This window comes from Mesoplodon mirus, assembly GCF_964341445.2.
Source record: "Mesoplodon mirus genome assembly, chromosome: 4".
NCBI classification, from domain to species: domain Eukaryota; kingdom Metazoa; phylum Chordata; class Mammalia; order Artiodactyla; family Ziphiidae; genus Mesoplodon; species Mesoplodon mirus.
The window spans coordinates 101,943,354-101,955,988 of record NC_138979.1 but is presented as its reverse complement, the minus strand read 5'-3'; the positions used below and the strand labels follow the sequence as shown (position 1 = coordinate 101,955,988).

The 12,635-nt window shown below is 38.5% G+C and overlaps 1 protein-coding gene across 7 annotated transcripts in view; it reads left to right on the top strand.

Moving 5' to 3' along the window:
• The window catches only part of WDR76 (WD repeat domain 76), a 73,246-nt gene that overhangs the window by 11,710 nt on the left and 48,901 nt on the right, over positions 1–12,635 (top strand). For all 7 annotated transcript variants that reach the window (XM_082618557.1, XM_082618554.1, XM_082618560.1 and 4 more), the window contains 2 exons: positions 5,615–5,707; positions 7,018–7,073. In XM_082618557.1, coding sequence (XP_082474683.1) covers positions 5,615–5,707; positions 7,018–7,073 — 149 coding nt within the window. The remainder of the gene's footprint in view (positions 1–5,614; positions 5,708–7,017; positions 7,074–12,635) is intronic.

Below are 12,635 nucleotides of genomic sequence, written 5' to 3'. Positions count from 1 at the left end.
GGTATTCCACAGATACAGGGTACATCAAGTTGTGGAGATTTAATCCGCTGCTCCTGAGGCTGCTAGGAGAGATTTCCCTTTCTCTTCTTTGTTCGCACAGCTCCTGCGGTTCATCTTTGGATTTGGCCCTGCCTCTGCGTGTAGGTCACCTGAGGGCGTCTGTTCTTCGCTCAGACAGGATGGGGTTAAAGTAGCAGCTGATTAGGGGGCTCTTGCTCACTCAGGCTGGGGTGGGGGAGGGAGGGGTATGGAATGTGTGGTGAGCCTGCGGTGGCAGAAACCAGCGTGTCATTGCAACAGCATGAGGCGTGCTGTGTGTTCTCCTGTGAAGTTGTCCCTGGATCCCGGGACCCTGGCAGTGGTGGGCTGCACAGGCTCCCGGGAGGGGAGGTGTGGATAGTGACCTGTGCTTGCACACAGGCTTCTTGGTGGCTGTGGCAGCAGCCTTAGTGTTTCATGCCCGTCTCTGGTGACCACGCTGAAAGGCGTGGCTTGCGCCCATCTCTGGAGCTTGTTTAAGCGGTGTTCTGAATCCCCTCTCCCCGTACCCCAAAACAGTGGTCTCTTGCCTCTAGGCAGGTCCGGACTTTTTCCTGGACTCCCTCCTGGCAAGCTGTGGCGCATTATCCCCCTTCAGGCTGTGTTCACACAGCCAACCCCAGTCCCCTCCCTGGGATCTGACCTCCAAAGCCTGAGCCTCAGCTCCCAGTCCCCTCCCACCCCAACGGATGAGCAGAGAAGCCTCTCAGGCTGGTGAGTGCTGGCCGGCACCGATCCTCTGTGTGGAAATCTCTCCACTTTGCCCTTCCTAGTGTGTGGAAACTTTTCCTCCTTCACAGCTCCCTCCCAGAGGTGCAGGTCCTGTCCCTATTCTTTTGTCTCTGTTTTTCTTTTTTCTGTTGCCGTACCCAGGTATGTGGGGAGTTTCTTGCTTTTTGGGAAGTCTGAGGTCTTCTGGCAGCGTTCAGTAGGTGTTCTGTAGGAGCTGTTCCACGTGTAGATGTATTTCTGATGTATTTGTGGGGAGGAAGGTGATCTCCACATCTTACTCCTCCACCGTCTTGAAGGTCTCTAAGTTGTCTTTTTATTGTTGAATTGTAAGAGTCCTTTATATATTCTGGACACTAAGTCCTTATCAGATATATTATCTGCAAATATTTTCTCTCATTCTGGGACTTTCTTTTCACTTTCTTGATAATGTCCTTTGATGTACAAATGTTTTAAATTTAAATTTCATTAAAAAATTTTAATTCGAGGTCAGTTTATTTTTTCTTTTGTTGCTGGTGCTTTGGTGTCATATCTAAGAAACCATTGCCTACTCCAGGGTTATGAAGACTTACACCTATATTTCCTTCTGAGAATTTTATAGCTTTAGCTGTTAAATTTAGGTCTTTGATCTATTTTGAGTTAATTTTTGTATATGATATGAGATGGGGTCCAAATTCATACTTTTGCATGTGGATATCTTTTTGTCCTAGAACCGTTTGTTGTCAAGACTCTTCTTTCATATTGAATGGTCTGGACTTCCTTATTGAAAACAAATTCACCATAGGTATATAGGTTTATTTCTAGACTCAGTTTTGTTCAGTTGATCTATCTGCCTATCCTTATGCCAGTTCCACACTGTTTTAACTCCTGTAGCTTTGTAGTTAAGTTTTGAAATCAGGAAGTGTGAGTCTTTTAACTTGGTTCTTCTTTTTCAAGATTGTTTGGCCATTCTAGGTCCCTTGCATTGCCATATGAATTTTAGGATCAGCTTATCCATTTCTGCAAAAGTGACATTTAGAATTTTGACAGATATTGCGCTGAATCTGTAGGTCAATTTGGGGAATATTGCCATTTTAACAATATTAAGTTTTTCAATCTATGAACATGAGATGTCTTTCCATTTACTTAGATCTTCTTTAATTTCCTTCAATATTTTGTAATTTTCTGTGTACAAGCCTTGCAGTTCTTTGGTTAAATTTGTGTCAAAGTATATTTTTCTTTTTGATGCTATTATGAATGGTATTGTTTTCTTAATTTCATTTTCTGACTGTTCATTGATAATATATAGAAATACAACTTATTTTTGTATATTGATGTTGTATCTTACAACTTTGCTGAAGTCATTTATTGTAATTTTTTTGTGTGGATTCTTTAGGATTTTCTGCATATAAGATTATGTCATTGGCAATAAAGATAGTTATATTTCTTCCTTTCCAGTCTGGATGTCTTTTATTTCCTTTTTTGTCTAATTGTCCTGGCTAGAACTTACAGTACAATGTTTAACAGAAGTGGTGAGAGCAGACGTTTTTACCTTGTTCCGAAGTTTAGGGGAAAAGCTTTCAGTTTTTCACCGTTAAGTATGATGTTAGCTGAGAAATGTATATTTTTAAAAATTTTATTTCAAAGTGATTACAGATTCATAGCAATTTGCAAAAGTAGTACAGAGAGGTCTCATGTATTCTTCACTCAGTTTTTCCCAATGAGGACATCTTGTTTGTTCTTTGATTGAACCGGGCCCTAGGCAGTGAGAGTGCAGAGTCCTAACCACTTGGCCACCAGGGAACTCCCCCAATGAGTACATCTTAAATAACTACATTGCAATATCAAAACCAGGAAATTCATATTGGTATAAGGTGTGTGTATAGTTCTGTATCATTTTATTACATGTATAGCTTCATGTAGCTACCACCACAATCATGATACAGAACTATTCCATCTCTACAGAGATCTCTGTTAGGCTACCCCTTTATAGTTATGCCCACTGCCCTCCCTCTCACCATCCTTAACCCCTGGCAACCACTAATTTGTTTTCCATCTCTACAGATTTGTCATTTTGAGAATGTTATATATATCTTCATACAGTTTGTAAATTTTTGGCATTAAGCATTTTTTTTTTTTTTGCGGTACGCGGGCCTCTCACTGTTGTGGCCTCTCCCGTTGCAGAGCACAGGCTCCGGATGTGCAGGCTCAGCGGCCATGGCTCATGGGCCCAGCCGCTCTGTGGCATGTGGGATCTTCCTGGACGGGGGCACGAACCCATGTCCCCTGCATTGGCAGGTGGACTCTCAACCACTGTGCCACCAGGGAAGCCCAAGCATATTTTTAATTCAAGTTATTTTCCTTCTTTCGTTTTTTTTTTTTTTTTTCGGTATGCGGGCCTCTCACTGTTGGGGCCTCTCCCGTTGCAGAGCACAGGCTCCGGACGTGCAGGCTTAGCGGCCATGACTCTCGGGCCCAGCCGCTCCATGGCATGTGGGATCTTCCCGGATCGGGGCACGAACCCATGTCCCCTGCATTGGCAGGCGGACGTTCAACCACTGCGCCATCAGGGAAGCCCCTTCTTTCGTTTTTTTAAAGATAGCATTTCTTTTCCTGTTTTATAGATGCAGTAACTTCTCAAGTGTCAAGATAATGGAATTAAAAAGATTTCTATTTCCTATAATATATTTACTTTGAGACCCCACCTTGTCTGATATTCTTTGCTCGGTGTTTGATGTTGCAAGTTTTTGAGGGGTGGGTAATGGGTGAGAATAGTTTCAATTACACATACCTCAAAAAAATGTCTGATGATTTTTCTTAATTTTCTTAATTTTTCCTGTGGTAAGTAGAATCATTTACATTTGTTTCTTTGATCTCCAAATGCAGCATTTTGAAATAGATTCTTAGGAAGTTCTTGATGATGATGGTGGTGATGTTTTTCTCTGAGAAGCAATTTTAAAGGCAATGACAAAATAGCCGTACACCTTTGCTGCCACTGTTATTTTATGTGTGTGTGAGAAAAATCTTTATTTTGGTCAAATTGATGCATGTACATACGTTGTTTACATCATATAATTCCACGTGTATGTGTATATGTATCTTACATAGAGGTAATTCCATATGTACACACAGGTATACACAGGAACAAATCGAAACAGCCAACAGGGCTTCCCTGGTGGCGCAGTGGTTGGGAATCTGCCTGCCAATGCAGGGGACACGGGTTCGAACCCGGGTCTGGGAGGATCCCACATGCCGTGGAGCAACTGGGTCCGTGAGCCACAATTACTGAGCCTGCGCGTCTGGAGCCTGTGCTCTGCAACAAGAGAGGCCGCGATAGTGAGAGGCCCGCGCACCGCGATCAAGAGTGGCCCCCACTTGCCGCAACTGGAGAAAGCCCTCACACAGAAATGAAGACCCAACACAGCCATAAATAAATAAATAAACAAATAATTAACAAAAAAAAAACAGCCAACAATTTTCTGTCACATACCTCTCTATTTGTGGTTGCTGCTCAACAGACAAATTGCACTTTAAGCCATTTTAGCTTTTCTCCCCCACATTATCTGTTGACTTACTATGGAAAATGAAGTTTACACATGTGTGCTGTCCTCTTTTCCCCCCACCCCATGTTTTCCCTTCCCAGATCCTTATTACATATAGTCCCAAGTTTTACCTGAGTTGCAAAATTCCTCTCAATGTAAATCAGAGAATTCTAATGGCTTCATGTGTATATATATATTTTATTCATGAAATATTTTCTGGGGCCCTCCATCTTCCTACTTCTTTCTGGACTGTTTTACTCTTTCTTGGCCTTCTTTTTACTGTTTTCCTTTAAATTTCTTTTATCTTTTATCTGTCCTGTGTTGGAACTTCTGTAGTCTGGATCCTGTCTTTCTCTTTCTTGGTTTATTCTCTCATTTTGATGAAGTGCAGCTTATAGTAACTTACTGAAAACAGGTGTATGAGAGATAGTTTGCATGTCTGAAAAAGGCTTTATGCTTTTTATTTGATTGCTGGCTTAACTGGATTTAGAATTGTAAGTTGAAAATAATTTAATTTTTCCTTATCATTTTTAACACATTCTTCCATTGTTTTCTAGCTTCCTTGATATTGAGAAGTTAGTATCATTCTGATTCTTGGTTCTTTGTGGTCTGTTTTTCCCTCTGTAAGCTTTTGGGATCTTCTCTTAACTCACCCATCTCAGGAACTGAGAAATTTTGTGATGATGTGCCTAGCCTTGAGTCTTTTTTCATTCATTGTGTTGCATACACGTCAGGCCCTTTTAATCTGGTAACTCATTTCTTCAGTTTTGAGAAACTTTCTTGTATTATTTCTCTGATGATTTTCTCTCCATTTTCTCTGCTCCTTTTCCCCCCCTACAACTATTAGTTGGATATTGGATCTCCAAGATTTTCTAGTTCAAAGTTGTCTTTTTTGCCCATGTGTTTCTCTTTCTTTGTTCTTTTTTCTGAATTTCTTTAACCATTTCAATGAATTTAAACATTTGTTATTGAGTTTTTTTTCTTGTTTTGTTTAATAAAAAGATAACTTTGAGAAATAGTACAATTAATGGCCAGTAGGAAGTAATGTGCTATTAGGTTACACTAGCTGACTTCTGACATCAGATCACTTGTTATTTAATTGGGAAGCCATACATATATTCTGTGATTATCCCAAACTCAGACTCTTTATCTCAATATTCAATGTAGCAAAGATTATGTGCTGTTTGGTAAGGTAACATAAAATAATTAGAGTAGGTGCAATTCAAAGGAAAATATACATGTGGAGAATGCAACAACTAGTTTTGCGAGGCACTTTTGCTATGGATTATGTAAAGTAACAGAATCTTTTTGGTGTCATTTCATAGGATGATTTTTCAGGATTGTCACCATACGAAAAGAAGAGACTGAAGAACATATCAGAAAATGCGAACTTTTTTGCTTCTCTTCAGTTGTCTGAGGTTTGTGTGGAGTTTCTAATTAAAACTGAGATACTATTCCTCTTGCTAGTAGGTTGATAAAATACTCATAGTATCAGGTTTCATAGTGTCAAATGAGGGAGGGTAAAACTAGGAGCAAGATTTTCACTTAATAGAAAGAGGTTACTATATTTTATTGATTCCAAGACATTTTTTTTTTTTTGAAATTGGCATATTAAAATTATAACTGGCAGCTTCCCCTCACCCCTTTTTTGGTAGTACATAAAATAATGGTGTCCTATGAATAGTTGTCTTGGATTCAAAGAAACAGGGTATGTTCCAAGAGGTTGCTTTAACTAAAGGTTAAAGGTTAAGTGGGAGGGATGGATTAAGGGATGTGTGGTAGAGGAGAGAGAGGACAGCTTTTTTTTTTTTTTTTAAACTTTAAGAATAGATGTGAGGAACTTTCCTGGAGGTCCCATGGTTAAGATTCCGAGCTCCCATTGCAGGGGGTGCAGGTTTAATCCCTGGTCAGGGAACTAAGATCCCTCATGCAGCGTGGCAAGGACAAAAAGAAAAAAAAAGAATAGATGGGAATATGCTTTGTATAGGAAACTTTAAGGATAAGTGGCCAGAAGTATGCTAATGTCTTATAATCATTATTACTAAAGGTATAATTTACACTGAAGGTCTTCACACTGGGGTAAAATTTCTATGTGTGAGAGAATAGCTGTTTAGGAGGGTGTGTGATGTTTTCCCCCAAAATACATTAAATCCTTGGCTTTATTAAATAACTATTTGGTTTCTCTGAATACCAGATTCCTAAATATTCAGTGTGTATTTGCATCTTGAGGGGAGGGAGGGTGAGTTAATATAAGGGACTAAATTGTTGAGTCACTAGCAGTTGAAAATTCATAAGAAATTTAGACAAAAGTATCTCTGATTTTGATTTTAGTTAACAGAAATTCTGATTTGATTTGTGGAAGTATAACCTGTAACTTTTCTGGAAAACACCAAAGTAGGATTGCCTGTAGTAGAATTTAAACTTTTAAATTTCTAATAGTATATTTGATAAATGTTTAATGTTTAATCATGTAAACTTGTTAGCAACTTGGTCCAAGGTATCAGAATGTCAGTACATTAGATAGTATTATATACTTGTCTTTATTATTGATAGTGTATTTGTCTCATGTCTACTAGAAGAACAGGTATCATATCTCAAGGTTCTTTAGTTCCTATATAGATCTTGGTTTAGTGTGGATACAGTAGCAGATACTTAATATTTTAGAAGGTAATCTATGTGGTTATAAGATAGTGTTTTTTAACATGTGTATGTTTTGTGTATTTTGCAGTCAGCTGCAAGGCTCCGTGAAATGATAAAGAAGAGACAGCCTCCGGAATCCAAAAGGTAAAAAGATTTGGTTTACATTTCCTGTACCATGATATATTGCTGAGTTGTTTTATAATTTGAAAAACTGGTTCAACATAGTAAAATAAATAGCAGATCAGAAACTCTGTAATTTAATGTAATTTAATCTTAATCCTTTATAGGAACTCTGAGGGAATGCTACCTTTTAATAAGTCTAAAGTTCTCATCTTCATCAAAGGACTGTACAGGAAATAGAATCTTGAGAGCTGAATTTTGTTTATATTTATTATTGCTGCTAATGGAGGGAAATCTTTATTACCACTAAATTGTTCTTATTTTTGCCTGAGAAACTGTTCTTAAAGATTCTTCTACTTTATTTTTCTGGCTATCTTTTTGCTTCTCAATTTGTTTTTTCTTTCCCATTCCTAGAATAAAGGAAGGAAATGAGCATTTGTTGCACATTTATGAAATACAGTGCAATGACCTAAAATTTTTATACTGCATTATCTCATTTATTTCTGGGAAAAATTTTGTGGGATAGAAAACAGGCTCAAAGAGGTAAAGTACTGATAATTTGCTCAAGGTCGAAGTAGTTCTTAAGTAGAAGCTTCAGGATTTGAACTCCAGTATTCCTTAGTTTAAGTTCTCTCCTCTTCATTTTAGCAGGGCTTATGTATAAGTGAAGAAACTGAAAATCTTGGCATCAGTAGACCATTTTTTTAGTGCTAAATGCTAATGAAATGTAGCATCATTTAATTGGTTTGATTCTCATACAGGTTAGCTAGCTTGAGAAAAGCTAAACCTTTAATTATGACCAGGTATCTGCGAGTGTGAAAAATTGTTACAGGAGGAACATTAACACTGGAAGATAATAGCACCGGTTGTGTTGTCAAGTGGTCATTAGCTTATATTTGCATATTTTTTATTAGCAAAGATTAATGGTGTTTTTCTCACCTAAGTCACAGAATTCCAACACTTAGTAGTTGTATAAGTATTAGTATCCAGTAGATAGAGCAGAAGTTATATAATATAGAGGAAAGAGCATAGCTTTTGAAATTTGGCAAACATGATTTCAAGTTTCAATTCAGCAACTTATAGCTGTGGTATTAACTTTGGACAATTTATGTAATTTTCTTTCCTTATCTGTAAAGTTGGCATTATGCCAATCTAGAGGCGTTTTAAGTTTTTAAAAATTACTAAATATATTATACATACAAAGAAGCACATATGAAGTATTTTTTTATTAATCAATTTATTTTTTTAAATATTTATTTATTTTTGGCTGCGTTGGGTCTGCATTGCTGTGCGTGTGGGCTTTCTCTAGTTGTAGCGAGCAGGGGCTACTCTTTGTTGTGGTGTACTGGCTTTTCATTGCAGTGGGTTTTCTTGTTGTGGAGCACTGGCTCTAGGCACACGGGCTTCAGTAGTTGTGGCACGTGGGCTCTAGAGTGCAGGCTCAGTAGTTGTGGCACATGGGCTTAGTTGCTCCGTGGCATGTGGGATCTTCCCAGACCAGGGATCGAACCTGTGTCCCCTGTATTAACAGGCAGATTCTTAATCACTGTGCCACCAGGGAAGTCCCCACATATGAAGTATTTGTATAGTTGAAAAAATAATAGTAATTCAAGCACCCATCCATGTACTTGTCATCCAGGTCAATAGAAATTTATAGTACCGCTTAAGGCCCTCCCTCCAGATAACAGTCATTATGTGAATTCTTATTTATTTATTTATTTGGCTGCGTGGGGTCTTAGTTGTGGCACACGGGATCTTTCGTTGCAGTGCGTGGGCTTCTCTGTAGTTGCGGTGTGTGGACTCTAGAGCATGCGGGCTTAGTTGCCCTGCAGCATGTGGGATCTTAGTTCCCCAACCAAGGATCGAACCCGCATCCCCTGCATTGGAAGGCTGATTCTTAACCACTGACTGTCAAGGAAGTCCATTATGCTGAATTCTGTGATAATCACTCCTTGCATTTATTTATAGTTTTACCACCTGTGAATGTATATTTAAACAGTATTTTGCTTATTTTGTCCTGTTTTTTATATTGACATATAATGTGCCATTTTTATATTCTGGGATTTTATTTTGCTCATTTTTATATCTTTATGTCTTAAAATTCATTCATGTTGATGTGTACAGCTTTACTTCATCATGTGTTTTCTTCTGTATGAATGTGCTATGTTGATGGACAGTTGAATTGTTTCTTTTGTCAATATCACACTGTTTTGCTTATTATGGCTTTAAGGTAAGTTTTGACATTGGGTAGTCAGTCCTCTAACTTTGCTCTTCTCCTTAAATATTGTGTTAGTTCTTCTGTGTCTTTTGCCTCCCTGTATAGACTGTAGAATCAGTTTGTCAATATCTGCAAAATAACTTGCTGGGATTTTGATTGGGATTGCTTTGAATCTATAGATTAAGTTGGGAAGAACTGACATCTTGACAATATGTCATCTTATCAAAGAACATGGATAATCTCTCCATTTATTTAGTTCTTTGATTTCTATCATCAGAGTTTTGTAGTTTTCCTCATATAAACCTTATAAATATTTTCTTAGATTTATGCCTAAGTATTTTTTTTTTTTTGGTTTATAATTTAAATGGATTGTATTTTAAACTTCAAATTTCACTTGTTTCTTGCTGGTATATAGGAAATCAGTTGACTTTTGTATATTAACCCTGTATCCTACAACCTTGCTATAATCACTTATTACTTCCAGGAATATTTTTATCCATTTTTTAGAATTTTCTAAATAGACTATCATGTCATTTGTGAACAAATACTGTTTTATTTCTTTCTTCCCAATCTTTATACCATTTATTTATTTTTCTTCTATTATTGCATTAGCTAGAACTTTCAGCACAGCACAGTGGGGTTTTTTTTGGTTGTTAGTTAATTAATTAATTAACTTTTGGCTGTGTTGGGTCTTTGTTGCTGCGTGCAGGCTTTCTCTAGTTGTGGCAAGAGGGGGTTACTCTTCCTTGCGGTATGCGGGCTTCTCATTGCGGTGGCTTGTCTTCTTGTGGAGCACAGGCTCTAGGCGCACGGGCTTCGGTAGCTGTGGCATGTGGTCTCAGTAGTTGTGGCTCGCGGGCTGTAGAGTGCAGGCTCAGTAGTTGTGGCGCATGGGCTTAGTTGCTCCGCGGCATGTGGGATCTTCCAGGACCACGGCTCGAACCCATGTCCCCTGCATTGGCAGGTGGATTCTCAACCACTGCGCCACCAGGGAAGTCCGACAGTATTGAAAAGGAGTGGTGAGAGAGGACATTCTTGCCTTGTACCTGATCTCAGTGGGAAAGCTTGGCATTTCTCACCACTAAATATTATGTTATCTATAGGGTTTTTTGTAGATTTTATTTCGTTGAGGAAGTTCCCCTCTATTTTCAGTTTACTGAGAATTTTTATTCTGAATGGATGTTGGGATTTGCCAAATGCTTTTCCTGCATTTATTGATAAGATCATGCAATTTTTTTTCTCAGCCTGTTGATGGGTGGATTACATTAATTGATTTTTGTGTGTTGAGCTAGTGTTGCATACCTGAGATATATTCCAGTTGTTTGTGGTTTATAATACATTTTATACATTGTTGGATTCAATTTACTAATATTCTGTTGAGGGTTTTTGCATCTCGGCTCATGAGAGATATTGATCTGTAGTTTTCTGTTCTTGTAATGTCTGTCTGGTTTTGATATCACAGTAATGTTAGCCTCATAGAATGAGTTAGGTAGTATTCCCTCTGCTTCTGTCCTCTGAAAAAGATTGTAGAGAATTGGTTTAATTTTTCCCTTCAATGCGTGGTAGACTTCACTAGTGCACCCATATCAGCCTGGTGCTTTCTGTTTTGGAAGGTTATTAATTACTAGTTCAATTTCTTTAATAAATACAGGCCTATTCAGATTGTTGCTTGTATGAGTTTTGGCAAATTGTGTGTTTCAAGGAATTGGTCCATTTCATCTAGGTTTTCAAATATGTGGGCATTGAGTTGTTTATATTATTCCTTTATTACCTTTTTAACGTCCATAGGATCTGTAGTGAGTCCCCTCTTTTATTTATTTATTTTTAAATTGGAGTATAATTGTTTTACAATGTTGTGTTAGTTTCTGCTGTACAACGTGGTGAATCAACTATATGTACACATATTCCCTCCCTCTTGGACCTTCCTCCCACCCCCCACCTCCCCATCCCACCCATCTAGGTCATCACAGAGCACCGAGCTTAGTTCCCTGTGCTATACAGCAGGTTCCCACTAGCTATCTGTTTTACACATTGTAGTGTATATATGTCAATCCTAATCTCTCAGTTCATCCCACCCTCCCCTCCCACCCCCCCCCACCCCCACCACATCCACATGTCCGTTCTCTACGTCTGCGTCTCTATTCCTGCCCTGGAAATAGGTTCATCTGTAGCATTTTTCTATATTCCACATTTATGCGTTAATATACGATATTTGTTTTTCTCTGACTTACTTCACTCTGTATGACAGACTCTAGGTCCATCCACATCTCTACAAATGACCCAATTTCGTTCCTTTTTATGGTTGCATAATATTCCATTGTATATATGTGCCACATCTTCTTTATCCACTCATCTGTCATTGGACATTTAGGTTGTTTCCATGTCTTGGCTATTGTAAATAGTGCTGCAGTGAACATTGGGGTACATGTGTCATTTTGAATTATGGTTTTCTCACGGTATATGCCCAGTAGGGGGATGGCTGGGTCATATGGTAGTTTTGTTTTTAGTTTATTATTTATTTATTTATTTATTTATTTATTTATTTGCGGTACGCGGGCCTCTCACTGTTGTGGCCTCTCCCGTTGCAGAGCACAGGCTCTGGACACACAGGCTCAGCGGCCATGGCTCACGGGCCTAGCCGCTCTGTGGCATGTGGGATCTTCCCAGACCGGGGCACGAACCCGCGTCCCCTGCATTGGCAGGCAGACTCTCAACCACTGTGCCACCAGGGAAGCCCCTGTTTTTAGTTTTTTAAGGAACCTCGGTACTGTTCTCCATAGTGGCTGTATCAATTTACATTCTCACCAACAGTGCAAGAGGGGTCCCTTTTCTCTACACCCTCTCCAGCATTTATTGTTTGTAGATTTTTTGATGATGGCCATTTTCACTGGTATGAGGTGATACCTCATTGTAGTTTTGATTTGCATTTCTCTAATGATTAGTGATGTTGATTATCTTTTCATGTGCCTCTTGGCCATCTGTATGTCTTCTTTGGAGAAATGTCTATTTAGGTCTTCTGCCCATTTTTGGATTGGGTTGTTTGTTGTTTTGATATTGAGGTGCATGAGCTGTTTGTATATTTTGGAGATTAATCCTTTGTTAGTTGCTTCGTTTGCAAATATTTTCTCCCATTCTGAGGGTTGTCTTCTTGTCTTGTTTATGGTTTCCTTTGCTGTGCAAAAGCTTTTAAGTTTAATTAGGTCCCATTTATTTATTTTTGATTTTATTTTCGTTACTCTAGGAGGTGAGTCAAAAAAGATCTTGCTGTGGTTTACGTCAAAGAGTGTTTTTCCTGTGTTTTCCTCTAAGAGTTTTATAGTATCTGATCTTACATTTAGGTCTTTAATCCATTTTGAGTTTATTTTTGT